We start from the raw sequence: 26,743 nt of genomic DNA, 5'->3' as shown, positions 1-26,743 counted from the left end.
GCAATTAAAAGAGGAAAACACATCATTTGCGGTCCAGTTGAGATCATATGAAGGCTATCAACACAAAAGATAAAACAGCAGCCTCTTGTAAACAACCAAACCTTCTATACTACGGTTAAATCTGAGACGAATGCCCTAATTCTTGCTACTTTATCTCAGATTAAACAACCTTTGCAGCACTACAAAACACTACACTTTTAAAAAATTGAAAAATTATTTGAAATATTTATTGGGGAAATACTTCATAGGTGATTTTCCCAAAAACAATAAACTAAAAACACTTCAAATATTGGTTACTTTTGGAACCAAGTAACTTATAGCATGAGCTCAATGATATTGACCAAAAAATTCATGAAACATCACTGATGATTTTCTGCCCTGTAATTTTGCAAATGAGCATCCAACAAAATTTTTTCCTGAGAAAAAAAAAGAAAACAAAACACCTTCTGGGATGGGCTCTGATGTTCATGTTTGAGGAGTTCTATCATCTTGTCATCCTCCACTCAACCAAAATAGTAAAGGGATACTAAAACAATTACGAAATCTGAAAGGATCAGGCCCACCACATCAAAAACAAATTTTGGAGCAAATAAACCCCACACCTGCAAGGAAATTAAGTAATAAGAATTCTCATTTGCCTGCCTAATATTCAGAGAATGGTATGATGGTATGAAAATATATGGCAAAGGGTTTCTATTACCATCAAATGCCGTCTTTGAATTGTGACACATATGATTGTGAATGTAACTGTAGTTGCTGTAATAAGTCCATAAATCATATATGCCTGAAACACAGAAGAAGACACATTGCCGTTTAGCATCTCCCAACTTAATTGAATTGGAGAAGAATCATTTAAGGAATATTATGGATACACATCCAGGAAATAAACCTACTTGAGACAACCGCGCAAATATGAATGCTTTTCTTTGGTTACTCTGAACAGATGGATATTGGTGTGCAACAAGAAAGGGAAGCCCAAAAATGGGTAGAAGAAGAGAAAAGCCAAATGTATCAATAGTAAGAAGGATTGCTTGTCGGATAAGGATGAAATCATCGAACCTGAAAATGAAGAGCATCAATAATAATAACAATAACAATACCCTATTAACAGTAATAACAAGAAATTACTTCATCCTCCATGGTTATCGATGAAATCTCAACCATAAGTGAGAGAATTGGGTTATTTAGTCCCACTTGTCCAATAAAATTCCAAGATTTAGCTAAACTTCCTTCTCTGCTGATGACCTAATTAAATCATAGTAAAACACTAGTGTTCATCTTCACACAGATGTACTCACCCAATAAATGCAGCTCCATATCGAAGGCCATCAAAGGCACACCTGGAGAAGAAAGTTGTTATTGGCCATGAAACAGAAATCAAATAAATAAACAAGATCTGCTTGTACTTTTTTTAATCGTTCTTTTCATAGGTGAATAACAACTTACATTAGGAGAACAAAATTAAATTGCAGGGAACTGCTTATGTTATTAGAACACTACCAGATTGTTGCCACACAATTAAACAAGTTCCTAAAACCATAATATAATGTAGCAACAGTTTAACTTTGTTATTGATAACCAATAGCTCAACGAGATGACATGAAAAACTAAAAGTACAAGCATCTTACCAGTGCCCAGTGCAGAAAAACAGACTCACAGCTAAAAGACTCCATTGTGTTACAGGAAGAGGAGACAAATTTAGAACTCCAACTGAACCATCCCTAGATTCATGTTCCAAGTTCTCCAACCTCATTATGCACCAACCTGTTGAGATAAACTTTTACACATATAAGTAATTACAAATATTTTAAAAGACTATAAATCTTTATCCCCAAAAAACACACACACACACAACACAAAAAAAAAAAAAAAAAAAAAAGGAAGAAGAAAAAGTGCTCACAAATTCAAGAAAAAGATTTACACTCTTTAGTAGATATTGTTGGGAAAAGCTTAATAGCACAAGATGTTGGCAACTTTGAAGACATGATCCAAAATAAGGATGTTGAGATGGATGAGTATAAATCCAAGAAAAGATTGAATAGAACTTGGAATATATTTGTGAGAAACCAGAGGTGGAAATTATTGAAGACAAGTTCAGAAGTTGACAATCTAGTCATATGCAACAAATACCAATAAGTTCTCGATAAGGAGTAATTAATTCTAGTTGAAGGCAGCCAAAAAAAGGTTTCAGGCAGTGAAAACAGCAATTTGATAATCCTAACTGAAATAGTTGGTACAAGCTCTGTTGAGTTGAATATTAAAAAGACGAAGCCAAATACGAATGTTTATGAGGCTATTAAAATGGCATACATGAATGTGAATGTAAAAAATCAAAGAGAATGAAAATATTTTTTTTTTATTGGAAACGCCACAAAGATATATTAATATAAAAAGAAGTACAAGAAGAAGGATGAGAAATCCTCCCACCAAAGAGAATGAAAATATAGCTCAAGTAAATTAGTGTCGAGTAAAAAATCAAAGCTGTAACAAAGAAAAGCACCTCCAACTATTGATGCTAGAGCAACCAGTGGACCTTGTTTTCCCGACACGATGATGACTGTTGAACTCCATGCAGACAACATGGCCACTACTTTAAGAATCAAGCCTTTTTTGGAATCCAAAGCTTTCTCTTTGCCAAACAGCCTACCAAGTGCTAGGATTAATAGTTGTCCAATTCCAATAGCATAAATTATCCGAGGAATTAAACCTTTTCCAGTGCCTTGAAGCATCAAAGGTGTGCCAACTAGGTTACTTTCCATGGTCCAATGCACTGCTATGAGCAAGTAACTTAAAATGGTTACTGCGATGACAAACTTCAATAACCCCACACAAGCAGTGTCATCAATGCTCTTGTAGAGAAAGTATGCCAATAAAACTAGAGCTAGCATTGGCACAATCTCAGCTATATACATCCAAAGAGGTATGTTTGTAAACCCAGAATTGAAAGCCTGCTTTGATAGCCCAAGTTCAATAGTTAATCTGAAAATGAAGACTAACAAAAGAAATACAACAGCCTGCAAATTCATGGGAGAAGTCATCAGCATCACTTGAACATACATAGCATAAATTTTGTCATATGATAAGAACATAAAAAGGAAAAACGAAAAAGCATATTCATAAGTTGTAAGAAATCACCAGTGATGTATTAAAAACAATTTATGGTGATAAAGAAATGTAAGATAAAATACCAACTTCCAATAGCATCTTCTTTTTCAAGATTGAATTGCGGAATTTGAGAATGCCAGTTGTGGCCAAAAGAAAACTTGCCACTTTTCCTTCTTCCACTGATCTCAAGAAAAACAGGGAAAAAAACATAAAAAGAATCATTAAATGTCAGAGATAAGAAGAGAAACCAAAAGGTCAAGAAATTCTATTAAAAGGAAAAAAAAAAAAAAGGTTCAAAACTTACAGATATAACTATTTGAAAGGAAACTGCATGCACGTATCATCACTATAAAAATGGAAAAGATCAAACCAAAGGAAGTCCAAGAATCTCCTGGGGAAGGAAAGTTAACTCCACGTGTTTTGTTCATCCTCTTGATACCAAGAAATTGGATAACAAGTGTTATTAACATTATGCCAAGGCCAACACCCATCATCTTTAAATCGAACTCAGTCCATTTGGAGCGAGCTAGCTCAGCAACACTTGCTAGAAAATTAGAATATGCATCAATTTGCCTCTTGATGGGTAACATTGTATTACAGCTTTCATTTTTATCTAATAACAAATTCTTAATAGTATGCAACCAACTCTCCTCTGCCTGAGCATATATGTCTGTTATACGCATTATGTCTTCTGAAGAAAATCCAATAATTGATGAAGCTGAATAGACATCAATGTATCTTTTCACCTGCACAAGTAAAATCAATGAGCCACCAAAAAGTGGCGATGGAAAAACAGTTGCTAGATGAAGAATATGCCGCCTATAAATAGTTATAGTTAAAAGCCTGATAGTATTTACCATCTGTTATAAATGTTGGCAGAAGGTAAATGTCAATGCATTTTTTGTACTTTTTCTTGCTTACGCATTCTATGGATCTATCTATTCGTTTTTTGTAAGAATATAAAACACGAGGGCATTATGACCATTTTATTTAATATGAGACAATGAATATACAATGTAGAAACCCTGAGGGGTAGCTCAGTTGGTCTGGCCATGGGTTTGCTCTCCAATGGTCACCAGTTCGAGTCCCCTCAGGATCACTGGAGGTTTACCCGGTCGTTAACTTCAGGGCCCCGTGGGATTAGTCAAGGTGCGCGTAAGCCGGCTCGGACATCCACGGTTATCAAAAAAAAAAAAAAAGAATATACAATGTAGCAAGTATAGTGGAGTTAGAACCTCCAAAGAGTTCATCAAGGTTCCTCCTCCCTCCCCCCCCCCCTTTTTTTCCTTAGGCCACTTTGTTCAAGTCTTGATTGAAGCATAGTCTAATGATCATTATGATAAGCATGTTCTAATAATGCTCATTATGATATCACCCAAATAATACAACAAATATCTGGTGGGGAGAGGTCTTGGTCATATGCCCATTAGTGATGCACAATAGGAAGAAAAAGCAACTTTCAATTTCATATATAAAGGTGAAACCATTCAACGAACCCTAAAAATCCCAAATGAATTATACATGAAGAATAAGTTTTACACCATTGTGCAAATCTCCCTTGGTCATTAAACAAAGAGAGGGTCAAATCCACAAAAGTAGTGATGAAGGTGCTTAGAATAAAATTGGGAGAATTATCCAAAAGGATCACCTAAAGGTAACAAGTCTCCTCAAGGTTTAAAATTCTCTTTAAGTCCATAAGTCATACTTTGAAAATTTGACCATCTTGTAATTCCAATTATACCCTTTGTTTGTCTTTCCTCCTATTCCATTTAACTTCACATCTTTTATGCATTTTATGCTTTATTTATGTTGTTAAAGATCCATTGTGGCCCAAATCCTACAAGTTTAAGAATTTAGGAAAATTGGTACTTTAATTTGCTATTAGAGTCTCATTTGACGGAAGGTCATGTGTTTGAGTCTCACCGCATAATATTTATTTCCCCAATTTATTAAGCTTAAATTAAGCCCAAGAGAGACTAATTATGGTTGTTTGTCTATGGGCCAGTGCGTCTCTACATGTGTGGGTATGGGGTCTCATGTGAGGGAAGGTGTTAAAGAGGATGATATACATTGTAAACTCAAATCCTACAAGCTTAAGCTTTTAGGAAAATCGGTTGTCCAACATATGCTATATTAACACTAATTGTATTATTATTATTATTGCTATGATTAAACATTAATATCGCTATTAATATTATTGCTTATGATATTAGTGTTATATTATTCATATTATTAGTAGAACTAATATCATTCTTAATAATATTATATCTATTATTACGATCATGTGAAAATATTATTCATATTATTAATATCATTATTCATAGTTTTATTATTATGATGTCATTTACCATAAACCAATCCTAGAAGACAATTTCCTTTTTGTTTTTACATTCATAAAGCTTACAGGTTTTTATTATAAAAATCATTCATAATAGTAATTCACCAAGTGTACAATGCTAATGCACCAATATTATCCATTAATATAGAAGCCAAGGAATAGGTACAACAAAAATGCATTGATCTTACAACATAAATATGCTAAATAATTCATTGTGACATGACCTAATATCATTTTTTTTTTGTAAATTTTTTTAAATGGACACTTGTGGATGGTTTTCGTATACTCTTTAACATTCCATCTATACTACAAATTAACCTTAGAAGACACTTTATATATATATATATATGGGTTTCATGATAAATATCATAGTCAATAAGAATGCACCCAAGATATGATGCTAATTCATGGGTATGATGTATTAATATAGACACCCCTATGGTAGAATAAGCCACCTAGCTTCTAATGCTATTAGGAGGATTGTCACAAGATGTAGGTACAACACTTATACATTAAACTTACAATACAAGCATACTGAAAGTACAATGCATTACGACATGACTTAATTTTGCTTTCTAACAATTATCAAGACTAATTTTCCTTTTTATTATAATATTTTTAATAATTATATTATGATTAAAAAATTTCAAGTCTATATAATAACAAATACAATGACATTGTTTTTTAATTATAGGAGTAAATCAATGATCTATAAAATTATAAAATTATATTATATATATTAACATTAATATTATTATTATTTTGAAAGCATTACATATGATAATTTTTTTATATTTGTAAAACAACAACAACAATAACAATAGTAATAATCATAATATAGGTTAATTTCATTTACCTCCCCCAAGGTTTTGGCTAAATACACTTAGCCCCCATTGGTTTGAAATTTCATAAAAAATAGGGAGGTATTTGATAAAATTTCAAACCAATGGGGGTCAAGTGTATTTAGCCAAAACGGGAAATGAATGAAATTGACCCCTAATAAAATTTCAAGTAAGCAAGCTTGAAGTGAAAATAAAATGATAGAAAAAATAAAATTAAATTAAAAAGTAGTTTTATTTTAGGAAACTTTAGAAAATAGCTTTTAAAATTTTTACTTGTCTATTGGTCCGGCTTTGGGTTTGCTCCCCAATGGTCACCAATTCAAATCCCCTCAGGGCCATTGGAGGTTTACCCGATCGTTAACTTCAGGGCCCCGTGGGATTAGTCGAGGTGCGCGTAAGCTGGCCCAGACATCCACGGTTATCAAAAAAAAAAAAAAAAATTTACTTGTCTATTATTGCATTTTCTCCATCACATAAAGCTTCGATCTAAAGATGAGAAAAATGATGGTCCAAAATCCATGTATATCTTAGCATCATGTGGACATCTATATCAGAGTGAGTTTCAATAGTTTCATGCTTGATTGCCTTCATGAACATTTGATGTCTTGTTTGAGATGTAAAATTTCTTACTAGAGAAAAATGACCATCCAATTTGCATGTAAATCTGGACACTCACATGGATGTCTATAGTAGGGTAAGGTCCAATAGTTGCAAACTGTGAGTGGCTTTGGGAACATTTGATTGTTTGTCTTTTCTAGCACATGAAGGCACCAACAAATTCACTAAGTGGGAGATATATTACAATCTGGAAAACACATGGAATCTCATTATTCCAAAGCCTTTTTATTTCAATTTGACAACAAAAGATGCCACTTTAGAATTGAGACTACCTTTTTCTATATATAAGTAAGCAAAGAGAAGATATATAGCATATGATAAATACCAAAAGAGGTGAACCATGGGATGCATGATGTAGACAAGGGACACCAAACAATGCCAAAGAAAAGAAGATATGGGAACATCAAAGACAGCAAACAAGGCCTTAGGCCAGCACCAACTATCAGTGCAATCTAGGAAAGACAAGGTCCCTAAGGAATTCCTAGACCATAAAAATAGACTTCAGATAGGTGCCTTTCAGTTTTAACTCTGAAAACTACATCCCTTCAAAGTACTGAACCCTAAACAAGGCTTCACCCTTTATCAAGAAGATTAATCCCATATAGGAACCTTCTACTTCATTAGAAAATAAGACCCAAACAAAACATTTTGTGAAGCCTATGATTTTTTCATTCATGAACACATGAGACAGATTAACTTCTGAAAATAGTATTCCACAAGAAAAAGTACAGAACATTTCTTATATTCAACCAAATAGGTGCTTACCCTACTCCTTAGCAGTCCCAACCTAATATTTCCAGAATAACATAATAAATAAATAAATAAAATGAGAGGTAGGATATAAAGCATTTACAAAATAAAAATAATAATAATAACAATTTTGCTATACTTTATTTGGCTAACTATTTTGCTATGCTTTATTTGGCTAAATCTTAAATAGAGACATTGGAATAAGGACCTGATTCTGTAAAGAGGAAATGTATTAAATAATAAAACAAATATTAATTCAAATGTTAAATCACATATCAGCATGAATAACACTGTTTAAACAAAACAAAACAAAACCAATTCTAAAGTTCCAGCAGCCAAGCCTGGCCTGAAAATCAAACTTAATTGAGCCAAATTTGATCATATGAACCAAAATGATAGAAGCAAACCTGTATACACACAAGGAAGAACTATGGAACATCAACCCAGGTGACGGAGGAAATTTTTGATAGGAAACGACAAAGAGATATATTGATAAAAAGGAAGTACAAGAGTAGGAAGAGGAATCCTCCCACCAAAGAAAAACAAAACTACAAGGAATCAAATACAAGACAATACAAAGTAAAAACAAGCAAACTCTCTAGGTTAGTCCAACCCATTGGAATTACACACCACTAACCAATCAAGTTGTAACACCTTTTTTTATAGGCAACATTTTTTTCTCTTGGAAATTGAGCCCAGCACCTCTCATATCCCCATTTCAACCCCTTGCCACTTGAGCCAGGCAAAGGAAAAAATTAAGGCATTTATGAACCAATATTGACTAAACCATGGAAGCAAATTCCAAACGATTTTAAAAGGTGCATCTATTTACATTTTACCAACATTACAGACAAATAAATTGATTCCTGTTTCCACAAAGCAGGCTTTTTTCAAAAAATTTAAAATATATATATATATAAAATTATAATAATAAATTATAAAAATTTGAAAAAAGAAAAGAAGGAAAAACCATGTCTAAAGAGATTACATACAAGCCAATGGTTCAAACCATTTGATCATCCTAATTGTAGAATATATAAAGTGTAAGACATTCCTTTCCAGGCAATTTAAGATTTATTGTCAATAAAGATTAAAAACACAATAAAATAACTACATAAAAACAGTATCTTTGAGAAATTAAGAGTAACAGAAAAAAAATAATAATAATAATTAGTATTCTCAAAAAGCCTCAAAGATATAGCGAGTCATAAGGTACAACTATAACAAATTAAAATAGAACATTCAAACACCAAACATAATTAATAAATAAGAACAAGGAAAAATTATCCACAATTGAGTGGAAATTTACATAGAAACTAATTTCTTTTGCATTCATATAGGTGTTAATTCAGAAATCCTCACATCTATGCTTGAATTATGTGTGTTTGTATTCAATTTTTACATTTTTTTGTTATTTTCACTTAACCTTTAAATTTATTTTTTGGTTTAGAGGTTTCATGATGTTATGTTTTATTATTATTTTTAATACTTACATATCATCAAGCTAGAGATGAAGGTTAAGGCAACCTTGACTTGTTTATTATCCTTATCAATAATTTTTTAAGCTATGCAATCTTGATTACAATTTCAGTGTCAAGACAATTTAAATCTTCAAAAATAATTCGACAAGTTAAATTAGCACCTGCCAAGAATTGATGCAAAGTACATTGACATAATCGCGCATCCACGATTGCATATCCAATTGAGTTTGACGATTCCCCACATTAATGCTTTCCAAATTCCATGTACCAGACCCTAAAGCATATAGCTCAGAATTAACACGGCCAATGCTGAAATGAAACCAACCTCAAGCTATTATTTCAGAAAGATATTTGTCAAAGCTACATCAAGGCATAGTAATGACACCACCAGCATAATAGCACAAAACATGGATCATTGCAAAATGTGAAAGTTCTGATACAAAAATACCAGCACTTGTTTTTAAATACATGAAGATTGGAATAGTAATTTATTAGGTAATAAACAAAGACGGAAATAGCTTTTAAAAACATGAAGATTGGAATTGTAACTTATTAGGTAATAAATAGAGATAGAAATAGTAACTTAGAGAACTCATAAATGAAATTAAACAAGCAGAACAAAGTCAAGAAATTGTCTTGCAGATGGATTTCCTAAGGTTTTTAAACTTTGAGTTCTATAATAGTGGGGTGTGACCAATGCTCTCATACTTAAAAGGTTCCATCAATCATATTTAAAATTTCAGACATATTAATCTACCAGTCAGACTCTAGAAGACTTTTTTTTTTTTTTTTTGATAGGTAAACAAAAAATGCATTAAAAGCGCCAAAAAAAGCACACCAAAGTACATAGGACATATACAACAGCCTCTACAAGACTTATATCTACACATCTTCAAGCTGCTTGAAAAGCAAAGGTAGAGCTAGAAATTTGGCCCACTAGGGACACCTTTCCAATCACAATGTCCAAAAAATTAAACTAATAGAATTACAAAAACTTAAAATTAATCTATAATACTTCTATTTAATAAATCTATAATTGTTGTCTATAAGATTTTTCATATTTAAATAATCTCATCATCAATGTTATTAAATAATATTCTCAATCTATATAAGTAAGCTAAAAACCTTCTAAATATTTTAGGTTTGAGCCTCAATAGCCTCGAGGCTATAGTCTTAAGGTTGTAAGCCTCAATAAGGTGAGGCTTAAGCCTTAGTTACCTTGCCTTGAGGCTTGAAGGCTAACTTAACGCGAGCCTCAAGGTGTAAGCCTCAATAATCTTTTGAAACAATGCTTGTAAAACTTGTTTGCATGAATTTTTATTTTATGTTTGTTTTAAATACCTTCAATTAAAATGTACAAAAAAATCAAATTAAGAAAAGAAAAGAAAAGAAAAAAAAGCTCCACCACTATTCAAGAGACTAATTCCCTCCTCATAGAAGGAACCTTTGTTGAGGTGTTTACATTTTGGTGGATAAGAAATTCACAAAGATATTCAACTTGATTTCAAGAAAGATTACACCATGTTGACTTCGGTTTCTTAGACTTGGACCATGCGATGATTAGGAAAGCTTTCTATCCTAAATGGAGGCTTTAGATTCAAGGATGTTATATTCTCCTAGTTTTAAGTGTTGGTAAATATCTTCCTACAAAAGGATAGGTAAAGGCTTTGAGCCACCTCAAACAAGGTGACCCACTCTCTTTTCGCACTACTAGTGATGTTATATTCTCCTAGTTTTAAGTGTTGGTAAATATCTTCCTACAAAAGGATAGGTAAAGGCTTTGAGCCACCTCAAACAAGGTGACCCACTCTCTTTTCGCACTACTAGTGGATGTACTTAGCATAATTATGATTAAAGCTGAGAAAAGAGATGTTTTAAAGGGTCCTCTTTGGTGTATAGAATCCAGCATAATTATGATTAAAGTTGAGAAAAGAGATGTTTTAAAGGGTCCTCTTTGGTGTATAGAATCCAGCATAATTATGATTAAAGCTGAGAAAAGAGATGTTTTAAAGGGTTCTCTTTGGTGTATAGAATCCCTCAAAGTAACACTATCCAATTTGTGGATGATATATATTTTTCTCTAAAGCTAGACCAGAGGATGTGTACAATATTCAACTCATTCCTTTGATTTTGTTGCAGATTTCTAGATTTTAAATCAGCTTAATCAGAGCATTCTCTCAAACATTAATGTTAATCAAGACCAAATACCCCAGTTTTTAAGCACAGTTATGGAAAGGATTTCTCCCACTTGATTGTCAGAAGAAAATGTATTTATTTTAGGGGTTAGAATCACACTTGTCTCACTTGTCCAGCATCATTCGTCTCATATCACTTCTTATTGTCTCAGTTTTCAAATTTAAATTTAAGATTGCTTCAAGAATTAAAAGAATGCAAAGGTAATATTACTTCCAGAATTAAAAGAAGACAAAAAAGTTTCTCATTGTCGAGTTTAAAGAAAGAAAAATAGATCACCTAATCGGACGAAGGTAAGTTTGTTAATCCAAGATGAAGGAGGTTTAAGCTTGTGAAAAATTTTATAATGAATGGATCCTTCCTAGGCCAATGGTTGTAGAGGCTTCATATGGAGAGCAACACTCCACGAGAAAACGTACTAGAAGCATTTATGGTTTATAATCCAATGGTTGGGAAGCAAACATTTTTGAAAGATAATTGCATCCTTACCTCTGAAAAGAAATTGCCCAAGGTTTCTTCTCAATATAATCAATTCTCAATTGGAGATGGCTCTAAGATTCCTTTATAGGAAGATTAATTGGAGATTACTCTAAGATTCCTTTATAGGAAGATTTATGGCAGAGTGACCAACCACTTTAGACTCTCTATTCTAACCTCTACTTAGTCTCAGTTCTAGAGATTTCGAACTACTCCCATTTATTGTTGTGTAAACTCTTCCCCTCCATCTTGAAAATTTTACTTTCAATGTAACTTATCCAATCAAGAAATTGACAATATTACTACTCTTAACTCATCCTTGCTCCATGTTTATGTGTGATCCTCCTTAACAAATGAGAAAGCGCAGACCGCTCTCCTCTCAATCCTTTTTCCTAACCATCAATTCATACTCACACCGACATTCTCCTCATTGAGCCAAGTTTATTTGGAAGCCCTAAAGATAAGGATTCTGCATGGTTGGTGGAAACAAAAGTGTCAATACTAATAAGACAATCCAATTGAGGAGCCTTCTAAAGCCCTGCACTTGGAATGGTAAATTACATGCAGAGGTATGTAGAGAATTGGTTGGTTGACCATTTATTTCTCCACTGTCTAGTGGTTTTGATTCTCTGACATAGATTATTTCAGCTGGTTGGGATTGATAGGGTACTCTTTGGACTGCAGATGATTTGGTGATTAATGCTTTCCCAAGGTTTGGAGGCAATGCCAAGAGCAAGGTAGGTGGCTCTTACGCTATTTTTCTCCAACCTACTTAAAGAGAAATGCTTGGATTTTTTAGCATATATGCAGATCTATGGTTACTGTGGGGTAGACCTTTTTTTCCTCCTCTCATCACATTGTTCTGCAATCTCTCAAGGTGTTCCACAGGGTTTCTGTGAGCCTGGTTGTATTTGAATGGAATAGCAGCTTGCGTAGCCAGCAATCTACCTCAAGCTTAATTATGATGGATGCTTTTCAGGTAAATCTACGACACTGCAGTGTCTTTAGAAATCATAGGGCCAACATGATAAGAGCCTTCTCTAAAAGGCTGAGATCCTTGCTTTACGGGAAGGCTGAGCTCTGAAAGCTCTTATTGCAATCATTGTTTCAGAGAGACTCGACTCTAAAGATAGCTTAGGTATCTCAGGGGAAGCAAGATCCACAAAGATTAGCTCCTCCAGCACAAAACCATTGACATGGCTAGATCTTTGAGCTGCTCCCTCTGTTGGATTCTTATACAGCCAATCACGCATGGATAATTTGACTAAATGATGGAACTGTCATTAGCATCCTTTGTGGGAGTCTTTTGTCACCTTGAGTTGTACCCTTTTGTTTGGCCATATTATCTTTCTTTGTCTTCTATTAGCACTTCCACAACATCAGCAACACAAACAATAATTCATGGGCCCCTTCCATATTAGGAGAAATGGTATTCTATTAGGCAAGTGTCCAAAATTCTCACAAACCTCACATTTGTATTCCTTCTAACCCCAAACAAATTGTTCTGATCAACCTCTAAATTTCCTGGTGAAACCTACATCCCTCTCCGGCAAGCATGACCTCCCAATTGCTCAATAAGCCATGAAATTTCATCTATCTCAAAAAGCAGCAAAATAGACACACCAGGGATTCTTTATCTAATGGTGAACCACATACCTCCACTACCTTGTTCCCAAAGCCTGAACATCTTTCTCTACATGGCATAGAACTACTTTCCAGTGTGATTATTTTCTATTATGATATCCCGTTATAATCTAGGGTAGACATATTCAATGCCAACAAAAATTCAGATCTAAAAAAGCATATGATTGAAAATTTTTGAGCTCAAAAACCTATTGTAATTTTGTGTTTTTGTCACATCTTAGCTAAGTTCTGTGCTTATATTTCCTTGAATTATCAGCATGTATTTTAAATTGTCAAACACCTGTTGTCATTTTGTCTACTGAAAGGTTTATTTCCTTGAATTATCAGCGTGTATTTTAAATTGTGCTAAATGGAAATAAGAAAAATATTATCTACTTATTCAAAAATCCCAAATCTAAATGGTGAGGCTTCAAAACAAGAATGTCAGAAACCTTCCTCCAATGACATCATTTTTATATCAATCCTACCACTAATCAATAAATAATAGTAAATTGCCCACAACATATTATAAAATTCATTATACATGTATATTTTACATAAGATGACAATAATGATATGAAGCAGAATGCGTACACTGCACCTTCCGAAAGGAAAGGGAATACCAAGCATTGCAGATACAGTCACTGCAAAATCAAGCTGCAAATAGCAATCATTCAAATATGCATCCTTGGAGAAACACAGTTCAAACAAACAGAAAAAAGATTTACCAAATCACAATCCAAAAATGAATGCACAATACCTGTTGGATGGAGTTGATGCACATGTTCTCTTTGTCCTGAAAGTGGCACATAAAAAAAATATTTTAAAAGAAAACAAACTTGAGCCAGGATTTAAGCACCAATTAACACATAAAATCATTTTTAATTCTTCACATTCAACAAGGAATAAAGTAATAGGGATGAAATAGTCCTAATCTTTATTTTCTTTTATATGGACAAATAAATAGATGTTCAATGAAAGGTGTCTAGCAAAAGAGGTGGGTGCTACCCAGGTACACTGGAAGAATATAAGGAGCCCCAATACCAATAGAGCCAAGGAAAAGAAAAGAAGAATGTACAATACACATAAATCCATCTCAAACTATAAAATCCAAGAAAAAAAAAATCATCAATCCCACAAGCACCCCACCCCAGGACCAAGAAACTAAGAATTTAAGCATGGAGCCCTTTGTAGCCACTTCAGAACAGTCCAAACTTTCTCAAGTTCTAAGTCTCCTTTCCTGCCACCAAAGCAGGCACAAAGGAACCATTCACCATATCTTTTGATCCTTGCCAACAAAACTACCATGCAGCTTAAGTACACAGTGAGGCCAAACCCACAACAAAGGAGAATGGCAAAGGTCACAACCAGAGAACCATCTCACAAAGAATATCATAGGCTCATGCCTCCTTTTATATACAGCACTATTTTCCAAACAAAAAAGCAATCCTAGGATGGAGCATTAAGACCCCACATCTTTTTAGCCGAAACAAGCTAACCATGGCCAAGCTTGTCAATTCGCCAAAAACTCATAAAGAAGAAAGCATCCTTTGCAACCTTCCACACCATCTATTCTCAACACCTCCATGAACTACCACAGAGTAAATCCTCTAAATCCCCCAAGATCAAGCATCAAATATGAGGAACAATCTTTCAGAAGAGTCCTTAATAACAATCATCAAATGATAACTTAGTGTTACACCTGTTTGAGACATCCCAAGCATTCTGAGAATCCCTCACCCATATATCAGCAACCCCAGCATAATGAGAATTTTATAAGCTAAAATAATAAACAAATCTAAGAATTAATTTTTAAAGAAAGTCCTCCACACTAATCATCGAAAAATAACTTAGTCTTGCACCCATATGAGACATCCCATCCTCTCCTAATAGATCCCTACAGACTCAAACCATAAGCCTTGCTTCCACCCTCAAACACAACCCATCTCCTCTCTAGAATCACACAATGACTTTCCTTAACAAAGCATCCCACTCAACCATAGGCCTCCATAACATGGTTCAAAGTCGTGGTATCAGTCATTAATTCGGATGGTCTTGAGGCACATCGGTCTTGGCATCTTGGCTCGGTATTGGGTGATACGCAAAATAAGATAGTTAAAAAGTTTTAAAAATTATAAAAATATTATGAAAATTTTTATAAAAATAAATATAATTAAATAAGCTTAAAAATTATAAAATAAAATTTATTTCACATTTAACATTATTTAAATAATTATAGAGCCTTTGCAGAAAGCAATTTATAATAATGTTAAAAATGATTTCACATATAATAATATTTTTACTAAATACATATAATTCAATCATCAATTCCATTTTTAATTTTGATTAAATGCTTTTAATAATGTTAATATAATAACAAATAAAATGGTTTGAATAGATTGTTAATAATAAATTAATACACCAAATATGCTACCATTACCATATAAAATAATGTACATATAATTTATATCACACCATCAATATATAAAACAATAAATCATTACCATATGAAATAATAGTTTAAAAAATCAGGTAATATATTACGGATATCCTTTCTTTAAATACCCAATTCACATGCACAATTTCTTTTTCAATATCCCCAATTCACTCGCAAGACTCACCCACACCACGGTGATAGAGGGCAAAAACAAGTAGAGAGAAGGGCAACAACTATTGTTGAATTCCTAATGGCACCACCGAAGGCGCTCCACATCCATTCTAAAATTAGTGATGCCCTCAACCTCCTCTTCTTATACACCTCCAACACTCATGATTAGACCGAGGCCTTTCTTCTTCTTCAAAATGGGTCATAGGTCTTGGTTGTTGAAAAGTTTTTTGTTTTGAAGGCAATCTCCAATTTTTCAGAGGTTTTTTCAGTTGAGATCTCGACTGTTGTTCATTTGCTATGATTTCGAAGTGAAAAAACGATTTCTTTTGGTAACTTGGAAGGTTCAACCTAGTCAACTCGGAATCCTAGATCGAGTCAACCAAGGTTAAAATGATTCTTGATTTGAGCCTGAGTTTTAGATGGTATCAAGTATCAAGTATCGGACTCAACGCGGACAGGCTCAAGGATGATACGACTCGACCAAGTCATACTGAACTCGGCCGATTCTTTGAAACGTGCTCCACAACAACTCTCATAAAGTGTTGTTGGGAAGCAATAAGCTTCTAATACCTAATCCTCTCTTCAATTTTGTCAGAACAAAATTGGTCAAACAGTTGTGGTTTGATTGTAATGTTGCTCCACTTCTTGCCTTTTAGCAAGAAGACTTTCTAATAAATATTTGTTTCCAACCAAAGAATTGGACTCACTTTCTAACACCAATCAGATGCCACTACTCTAACTTTTCATGACAATCTGAAGACAGTTGTCCAGGAAAAGAAATATGAGGAAGGGAGAGAGAGGAGAGCTTTGCGGGTATCACAATCGAATTCTTTTTAGGAAAAGGCCATGTAAGTCCCCTTCTTCTCAAGCAAAAAGCCCACATATTCTATCCTAATAGAGATCAATATTTCTCTATCAATAGATGGATAAATCTATTGAAAAATGGATATTAATCTGGTTTCAAGATCTATGAACAAGATAATTCACTCTCTGAAACAAGTAAGTTCTGATCCTAGAGGGATAATATCAACCATTTGACGTCCATGCGATGCATCCACTATGGTTACACTACCTTTTGAATTGAAAAACCCGAAGGAGTTCCCTTGCAGAGCTAGGTGGGAGGGGTTTGCATTATTGGATGTCTCCCGGATAAATTCTCAGCAAGATTAAAAAAGTTCTATTAAAGTTTGGATGGGTTAATAACATGGCAATTGCCCCTAACAGTACTGAAATTGATAATAAAAGTGGGAATATTGTCACTAGAATGGACCATCACAGAGGAAATAAAGTATATACATAGTCTGAAGAAAGTGTTTTTGATAAAAAAACATACACATCCCTCCACTTCCTAGGTACTGTCTTTCCATTGGGCAAGTGTCTTATTGAACCACTCAGCAAAGTCCCAAAATAGTGCTAATGTTAAAAGGATGACTCCAATGACTCTCTAAGATAAGATTAAACTTTTCAAGCTTAAACCACTAGTATACAGAAGATATAAAGTATACCTGTAATCTGGACAGAATGCTTTTGACAAGCATAAGTGTTCCCTCATTTGGCAAGTATTGCCTTTCCATGAGGTGACCCACCTATTGAACTGCTCCTCAATAGGGTCCGAAACAACACTAGCCTTGTAGAAGCCTCCAATGATAACTCCAAATATGTAGTCGGCAACACACCCACCTAACAACCAAGCAATGACACCTACACATCTACATTTTCCACATTATCCACTACCGCCTCACTTTTCCCTATATTATTTATAAAACCCAGTAGTGCCTTGAAACAAAGAAAATTCACCTCAGATATAGAAGTTGGTCACAACTCACCCACAAAACAGAAGCGCATTATCAACAAACCATACGAGGGACTCTAGCACAATTCTAATTATATAAACATATGGATGATCTACAATATTAATGAATTGAAGGACAAGAAAGAAAAAGATGGGTAAAAAGAAGGCAATGAATCCTTGACTGAGATAAATACATGGATACACCAAGAATCAGGATAAACCAAAGCAAGAAGCAAACACAAAACCCTAACTAAGGAGAGAAAGTGCTAACTCAAGGTTCCCCTTTGAGGAAAAAATGTAGTCCTCTTCATTATCTGCCCACAAGGCCCTCTTAAAATTGATGTTAATCCTATAAGAAGCCTCTTAACCTCATTCATACAGGAGCACCCTTCACTAAAAACTTTGCTTGCCTCTTGGAGCCAGCTTACCTAAGGTCAAGGAAGAGTATTGCCTTGCTAGCATTTCTAAACCCAGTGTAGTTCATTAAAAGGTAATCTCTTGAAATTGATGCCAGTCCTTCAGGAACCCTCTTAACCCTTTTTTTTTTTTTTTTTTTGATAGGTCAGGAAGCCTCTTAACCTTACTCATAGAGGAATCCCTTTTCACTAAAAACTTTGCTTCCCCCATGGAGCTAGCTTATCCTTGGCCAAGCAAGAGAGCGCCACCTTGATAGCATTTCTAAACCCCTCTAGTCCATTAAAAAAATAAGTTAATTTCATCAAATTGTTGATCAAATTATTCCAGCTCTTATAAATCTTTTGCTTCATAGATTTCCTAAAGGTATCGACTCCACCAAGGGATCCTTTTCTTCTTCTTCTTTTTTTTTTTTTTTTTTTTTTTGTTCTTTGGGTGAGGGAACAAACATCAAAACTCAAGGGGGCATCACATCCCCAATAAGGTCAACTAAAGAAGATGTGCTTCTCTTAGACAGACTATCAACTTCCTAATTACCCGATCTAGACTACCAAGAGAAAGAGAGACTCAATACCCTATCAATAACACAATCTTCATATCCATTGGTCATATCCTAAGACCCTGTACCATTATTTGCCATTTAAGAGAAAACTGCCGCTAAATCCCCTTCTACCAACAAATTTCTGACACTCAACTCTCTTGCAATCTTGAGATCATTAAGTGAAGCAAATGTTTTCATTTTAACAACTAGGCCAAAATCAGCTCCCTTCAAGAAAGCCTGAATCATATCACTATGACCCCAAAACAAATCCGCCAATGCTCATCTAGGTCAAACTCCCTAGGAACGTCCATCAAAATTAAGTTTCAAACAACTAGTGGAGAAAACTAGTTGTCAAATTCATGTATTCTTACAAATTTCTGAACTGGGAAGCAAACTAAACTTCAATTGCACATATGATGCTAAGAAACTACCAAGAACTATTTGGCAACAGGCATTGAGATGGATGTTAGAAAGCAAATATCTCCCACAAATCAAGCATTAATCTCTTCCAAACCTCAAACATACTCTTTTTTTTTTAAGCTAAATAACCCACAAAGTCACCGTATAGCCCACCAGACACTGCCTCTTGGTTCTCTACAAAATGATTTATAATAATAGGGAAACATAAAAATCCAAAATAAAACTTGACTGTTAAAAATAATCAAAAATCATTGTCCAAATTCAACATATTACTAATGAAGCGCATGGATGATACATATGTGGTGGTTAGTGTGCACAAGCCACATCTAATATTAGCTTGTACACAGTAAACACCACATACTTATATGTATGTATATGAAAAGCAATCAATTCAATACCATATAATAGAACTTTCTAAATATCATACAATTTTTTGGTACAACATTTTACAGATTGAAGCGTAATACAACCAGACAAGTGCCATGAGAAGTTCCTTGGATGAATTGGGATGCCTATACGTGAAGAAGACTCACAGAAGAGATCTAGAAATGCATGAACAAGAGAGACAAGATCATGACCTAGGTTTAAGACCATGGTGACAAGTAACTAATATTTCATAATGCACCTAACATGGACATTTATGAATTCTGTCACTAAAGCCCAAAGAGAGATAAAAAATTAATTCTATCCCAAACAACTTCCATGGTTGTGTCAATCAATAAAGATTCTAGAGTTTCTTTACTACCATATTAACCAATCAAAGCTACACAAAAGTTTACAACATATTGACCCTTGCACCTCTCCAAAACCATTGAATCTAGTAGCAAATATGAAATGTATTCCACAAGGAACTCAACTTATACCCCACCCTAATGATCAGTCTATGCCACAAAGCTAGTAAGAAGGATCTATGCAGTCTTTTTAATAAGAAATGTGACAACACAACCTATTCACACTTTAGACGTGTAATATAACTAGAAAAATACCACATGAATTCCCTGGGAGGTTCAGATGTCTACATCTCAAGAAGGATCATAAAAGATATCTCAAAACCAATGAAAAGAGATGTCAAGATCTTTTACCTGGATTTAAGACATAGTTCAACATACCCACCTAATGATACTTCATTACGCACAAAATATAAGTTCTTATCGCTGAAAGTCAACGAAAAGTGAAATAATTAATTTTATCCCAGACCTACTCCTATATCATCATACCCATCTACAAATATTCTAGAGTTTCTTTACTACCATATTGTTCAAATCAGTCTTACAAACACAAGCCCAAAATATATTGTTCCTCACTCCACTTCCAAAAACCTAGAATCTAGTAGCAAACATGGGAATGATCACTCATACCCATGGTAATTATCACTCTACACCAAAGGGCTAAAGTGCAGAGGCACTAGAAGAGAGGTAATAACTAGCCCTATTGCTCCTCTTGCATAAGAAAGAGCTGTATAGGATATTTTTCTAATTTTAAATTATAAGATTTTTCTAAGAAACAAAAATCTAGAAATTTTGTGTTAGAATTACTACATTTTGCTCATATCCAACTCACTTTTGTATTTTTTTTTTCTAAAAAGTTAGGGAAATTGGCACAAATTTCAAGCAATCACATACAAGTGTGAAAATAGAACATGGAGGTTTGGGAGTGTACTCATTAGAAGAAAGAGGCAATACCAAATGTAGTTCACAACATGATGTATTAAGTTCAAGAGGCAAAGAAGATGGAGTCGTCTTCAAACTCATGGCAAAATCGACGTTTCAACCTGTAGAATATGATTCTTGTTAGCTTAACAACAAAATGAATTTGACAACCAAATCAAGATTTTAAAAGAAAATGATAATATTATACCTCTTCAGCAGTTCCTCCACCATGATCACCATTTATGGTTTGTCCATGATCACCCATAACAAGAAGAAAAGTATTCTCATGTAAGCCACCTGGTCCAGATTGGCTCTCCAGCACTTCTATTATATTCTGAAGCAAAGTGGTAAGTCAAACATGAATGGTGAAGGGGCACAAAATTTTTTGGAGTATTAAAATTTCAAAGGTCTGAAACAACATGTGAAGCATTGTAAGAACCCAGGAAACAATTTTTTGAGTCAAGGAAAAAATCATAATCTAAAAGAATGTGAGAAATTTATCCTGAACAAGCAATAAACAATGCTAATCAGAAAACTCAACAAGAATTTGGAATTAAGAAAGAAAAATGCAAGATGGAAGAAAAAATGATAGGTGAACCTTTTTTTTGTCCTCACTAGGACAAGATGAAAAATACAATAAAAAACAAAAATAAGTCAAATAAACTTACCTCTAAAACACCATTATATTGCTCCAACTTTTCAATCATTGAGTGGAGTCAACGCCAAATATATGCCCAGCATGATCCTGACCCAAGTAGAAACAAGAAACTTATTCTATATTTTGCTGATACAGCTTGTAACTTAGAGCTAGTTTCTTTATTTTCCTAATCATAATGTAACTAGTTTTCCAGGAAGAGGGGGAAAAAAATCCTGTAGCTCGACATTATTGTCAGGAAAAAAAATTCATCATCTGATCAAGAAACTTTAAGCAAAAAAGAGATGAAGAAACTGGTATCAAAGAACGGATTTCTGCTTGACAAATAAAGGCAAACATACCACACCAAGGAAATGTGCAATAAGAACATCCCAATCTTCTTGATACAAGGATGGAAGCAAATGGTCAATGCATCCATTGTCCACCTGGAAGTGAAATATCATGAACTTCCAGCAACAGAAGAAGCTAAAACTGAAATATTGGATCAAATTTTTGAGAAAAACTATACTTTAAAAATTGAATGTGGTAAAAAATCATAACATGTAAGGCATACCGTATGAAGATCTTTAACATTAAAAGAGGGAAAGGGTAAGATTTTTCAAAATGATGAGGAAACAACTGCAACCATGTATCATCCCCCATCATCACAACTCGCTTTCCATTTTGAACCAACTGTAAGTGAATCCATAAATTAGATTTACATAAAAATAAAACTTGACACAGCTTGCAAAATATTGTAGCACATGACAACAATTTTAGAAAGATAGCTAAATGACTATTCAGCAAGAAAAGATATGAAACAAAACCTGATAAATTAAGTTATCTTCAACAATAGCAGGAGCACCAAAGCTATTCCCAACATCATAAAAGTTGGAAGTCCACCAGTTGTCAAACCCTGAAACAGTTTCAAGCAAAGAATGTTAATTTTAAAGTCAGAAACTAATGCTTCACATGGCAATGGTTTTAAGTTCAGGATACATTAGTTCAAATTCTGATTTCCATGGACCTCCTAGGGTGTAACCTCTGGGTGAACCAAAGGATCCAAGTTCAAGTCTCCCTGGTATTTAAGTAGTATAAGGTATAGGGGCAGTTAGATAAATTCTTGCTGTTCAGGGCGGAATCCCCATTATCAAAATATATATATATATATAACACATTTGTGGTTACACATAGAAGTAGGAGAAATGATAATCACAACCTATTCTACCTTTTGCTTTCTCACTAGATTCTACTATTGAGATACAAAAACTTCCCATGCACAAATGATTAGCAACCTTGCGTCACTAAATCAATTTGCACATTTAAAGTTTGCTTGGCTTCTAACATTCAATGTATTCAAGAGCCCAGCCCAATAGTTTAAGAGGAAGAATGTGCAAGGTATAAAAGCTATTCAAGCTTACTTGAGAATGACAATGAATCACACAATATTTATTGTTATAAAGAAAACAGTAAAGAAATGTTCTTGATTGACCAGGTCCTTAAAACTTATGTTGGAGAAATGAAAAAGCACAACTTGCAAATCCCAGATGGGCACACTGGTAGAGCATTATTGTTCCACGAAAACTGTCACAAGATTGAGGAGTACTTTGAGCAACATACAGCTTAGTTCCACAAACAATAAATCTGCATGCTAGATGTTCAACAATGAGAAGCCATAATGGCCCCGCCTAACTTTGCACCAGGGAGCACAAAAGTTTTCATTACCCATGTTCTAAACAACCCAATGGTCACTACTAAACTCTACTAAGATTCTTGAGTTGGATCACAGACTACAATGTGTTTCCCAAGTTGGGACCTAAATTTTACTGAGGTATAATATGGACATACAGCCTTGAAATTTTCCATGATTCTTTCATCCAAAACCACTATGATTCCACCTAATGAACCGAAAGCCAAAAAGCACATAATACTTCATTATCAAATAACATATTTCTTCCCATAAGAAACAACCCTTTCATTGAATAATAAAAGGAATAAGGGTACAAGAAGCATGAGATGTTCTTCAAGCCAAAATGACAAACCTCAGACAAGGAATTGCAAATGGAGCTTCAGCATAACCTATATAATTACAAACCTAAAACACAGTAAATATTCTAAATATTACCAACTAGTGATCTAAAAAAAACATTCATGGGGAAGGAGTTCTCCAACTATCGTTCTCTGACAATGAAGATCCTTTCTTATCCAACTATCCACTACCTCATTGGTGAACTTGCATATGGGAAAAGTTGCAACCCATTTTATTTGAAAGATCTAAGATTTTCCATATCCATGCTTCCCTTCCAACTGGCGGTTACTGATCTCCATAGATCTTCCTCAACTGGCCTGAGTTCCCAACAAATAACTATTCCCATTTAATTTAAGACGTTATGAAGATTGTATTCCTTTTCTCCCCTTTCTTATAAGAAATTGTATTTGTATCATATGGGATAAAATTAAGAATTGATATAAAAGAAGTGGAGGTTCTCATACTCCCCAACCTAGTCTTATTACCAGCTTTAGCACTACATGCCTCTCTTCAATATGATATAAATCATGCCTAGAGGAATATCCAAGAACCATGTAGAATTAAGGCCCATAATGAAGTAAGGTAGTAAACAACCTCCAGGATTCGCTTGCACTCCAAAATCTCTAACCAAACCATCCACATCTGGTTTGGCTCATCTGAACAACATCCATGAGGGGAAGGCCCAAGGCAAGCCTGCCTCCTTGAGCAACATATTTCATGAACCACACAGGGCATAGTAGAAAGCAGTGGCCTGCTGTGTCACTGTTGTCTAAGCTGAGAACACAACCCTCAGGATTATGGGTAATGTAAGGCCTCTAGCCAACAACCATTCAATGGTATTAACCCTTTCATTGTGGCTAAACAAGGAAAAGCTCTAACTTCTGATGAACTTCAGAATTCTAAATGAAATTGGCCCCTGAAAAAGCACTGGAGAATCAATATTTGCAACAGCAGAAAACAAAGATTGAGAAGAAATAGACCAGGGGAAGATGTCCAAACCCTCTAATCAGAAAATGAGAGATGTAAACAAGGTATGACATGAGCAATGATAAGGACAGCTCATCAATTTCCTGCTCTAACAAATTAAGTCATAAATCAAAGTTGCAGGGAACACAGGGATTGAAAATTACTGATTATTCTTCTATCCACAGATCAATTTGATTCTTGAAACATACTGATCTTTGTGTTAATGAGCCCAAGAAAGAAGAAATAGCAAACCTCACAATATTAAATTTTAAATTTTCTACATTAAAATCAGAACTACAAAACAAAGAACAAAATTGTCAAAATAATTTTTCAAAGACTAATTGACCATTATAATTTGCTTAAAGTGGGAGATGAGACATCATACCAAGGTCCAACTACCATTATCATAGTGAAAGAAAATATTACCTTCAAACGTTGCAAACTGGTTGTAGGTGGATCTGAAATGGCTTTGAAATCCTAGCCGATGATCCTTGTGTAGATGCCAGTTTCTGTAACACTTGTAGCTTGTCCATCCATGGTTTCTTCTCTGTAGGAAATAAATTTAGCTAATTATACTGCCACAGAAGAACTATTGAAGAGATAGCTGGTAATACTTTGCTTGAGATCAGTACAACAAACTCAAAAAACAAGATTTCACGTAAATCAAAATGAAAAACAGATTAGAAAGATTTGGTGAGTTGTTTAAGCTTCCCATACCTAAAAAGAAAAGAAGCCACTAAGTACTCATACTTGTACAAGCAAGAGGTAATGCAAAAAATAATTAAAAATTACAGAAGGTACTCAACCAGTACCCATGTGTAAGTGAAGCATACAGACTACAACCACCATACAAAAAGCTAAAATCTCTGGCCAATTCATCAACTACACATATCAAGCTGATTACCATTTAACAAGCAACACCAATCTGAACAGAAAAGCATCAAGAAAGTACCATTACTCGAGTGCAGATTGTACTTTCTGGTATTTCACAACTAAGCAATTACTGAAAGTTAATGTTCATTAACATAAGCATTCATCACTGTTCAAAAAGTAAAAAGCTAACCTTCAAAGCAGGCACTGGGAGCAACAAAATCAAACCTGAAAAGTAGGAATACACCTCAAACAATTAATTGTTACCTTATCTGAGAAAAAAGAGAAGGATTCAAACAAAAGCAAACTTTTTTTACCTCAGTGCATCAAGGACAATGATAACAAGACGATCAACAACAGGCCTAGTCCAACATTGGAGTTGATGTAGATGGGTTTGGTTGAGATTTGAAGAATAGGAAGAAGGAGAAACACATGGAGAGTCGGAGATGTCAGAGCAAGTGCTGAAATGCGGAAGCTCCGTGCGAGTGAGGAGAAATCCTCTTGTGAACAGGAAAATGGCCATACCATGAAGTACCATTATCATCAAGAATGGCCATATCAAACTATTGCGCAATGCCACCATGTTCAGAGGCCTTTAACTCTGTAAGAATTAAAATAGTGATTACTATCGAAGAAGAATGGTGTTCCATCGGATCATGACGCTATATAAGAATCCTTAAAAACAAACGTCATCATGATACTCATGGAAGCTGAACCAAATTGATTACCTATGCAGTCCCTGTTTGGGTTGATTCACAATTTTCAACAATAACCAAATAAAAAGCAGGAACTGCAATACTTGATCACCTTGTTTTTTATCTGTTTTTCTCATCAACCAAACAAACGGCAAAAAACACTATGATCTTCTATCAAAGAAAAGTAGAAGACCATAGCTTGAATGAAACAAAACTTGGCAAATGAGAATCAATATCAGATTTCCTTTTATTTCATCAGTTTTCCCAGCATCCAAATGCAGTGTAGTTATAATTCAACAATAACAAATAGCAAAAGAAACTGTTTCCAATTATGAGGGCATACCTTGGAGGAGGAAGCAACCACATACAACTTTCTCTAGCAGAATCTGAGATTGAATGAGCTTAGATTGTTTTTAGGAATGTGGCAAGTATAGAAAGAGAAACCCTAAGTTTTAGATCCATTTCCACAACAATTCTTCATTGCTCCAAATTGCGTTTTGGTTTCTTGAGGAATGTCCTTACATGGTAAATGTTTACATCATAAAAAAATAATAATAAATAAATAAATAAGAAATTTTCATTTTTAAAACATATGTAAGTTTATCATAAAGTTTCAAATACAAAATCAATGTGATTACCGTATTTCACTGTTATGGGGTGCTCCTAACCCTTGGGACCAAGGATTGAAATGTCAAAAA

The 26,743-nt window shown here is 34.3% G+C and overlaps 1 protein-coding gene across 1 annotated transcript; it reads right to left on the bottom strand.

Moving 5' to 3' along the window:
* Positions 1 to 205: 205 nt before the first annotated feature.
* Positions 206 to 26,640, bottom strand: LOC117922275 (GPI ethanolamine phosphate transferase 3-like). The gene is given in 26 exon segments (XM_034840346.1): positions 206 to 602; positions 701 to 784; positions 894 to 1,059; positions 1,299 to 1,340; positions 1,629 to 1,764; positions 2,501 to 3,014; positions 3,193 to 3,284; positions 3,410 to 3,851; positions 9,296 to 9,443; positions 14,029 to 14,084; positions 14,188 to 14,223; positions 20,885 to 20,961; positions 20,964 to 20,973; positions 21,060 to 21,185; positions 21,520 to 21,560; positions 21,563 to 21,596; positions 21,848 to 21,931; positions 22,060 to 22,085; positions 22,088 to 22,178; positions 22,313 to 22,371; positions 22,374 to 22,401; positions 24,907 to 24,956; positions 24,959 to 25,027; positions 25,544 to 25,578; positions 25,668 to 25,951; positions 26,389 to 26,640. Coding segments are annotated over 25 exon segments (2,811 nt in total). The 5' UTR covers positions 25,934 to 25,951; positions 26,389 to 26,640; the 3' UTR covers positions 206 to 503.
* Positions 26,641 to 26,743: the final 103 nt, after the last annotated feature.

Source organism: Vitis riparia, chromosome 9 (assembly GCF_004353265.1).
Source record: "Vitis riparia cultivar Riparia Gloire de Montpellier isolate 1030 chromosome 9, EGFV_Vit.rip_1.0, whole genome shotgun sequence".
NCBI lineage: Eukaryota > Viridiplantae > Streptophyta > Magnoliopsida > Vitales > Vitaceae > Vitis > Vitis riparia.
Note: the sequence above shows the minus strand (reverse complement) of the source record. Positions and strands in the feature narration are given on the sequence as shown.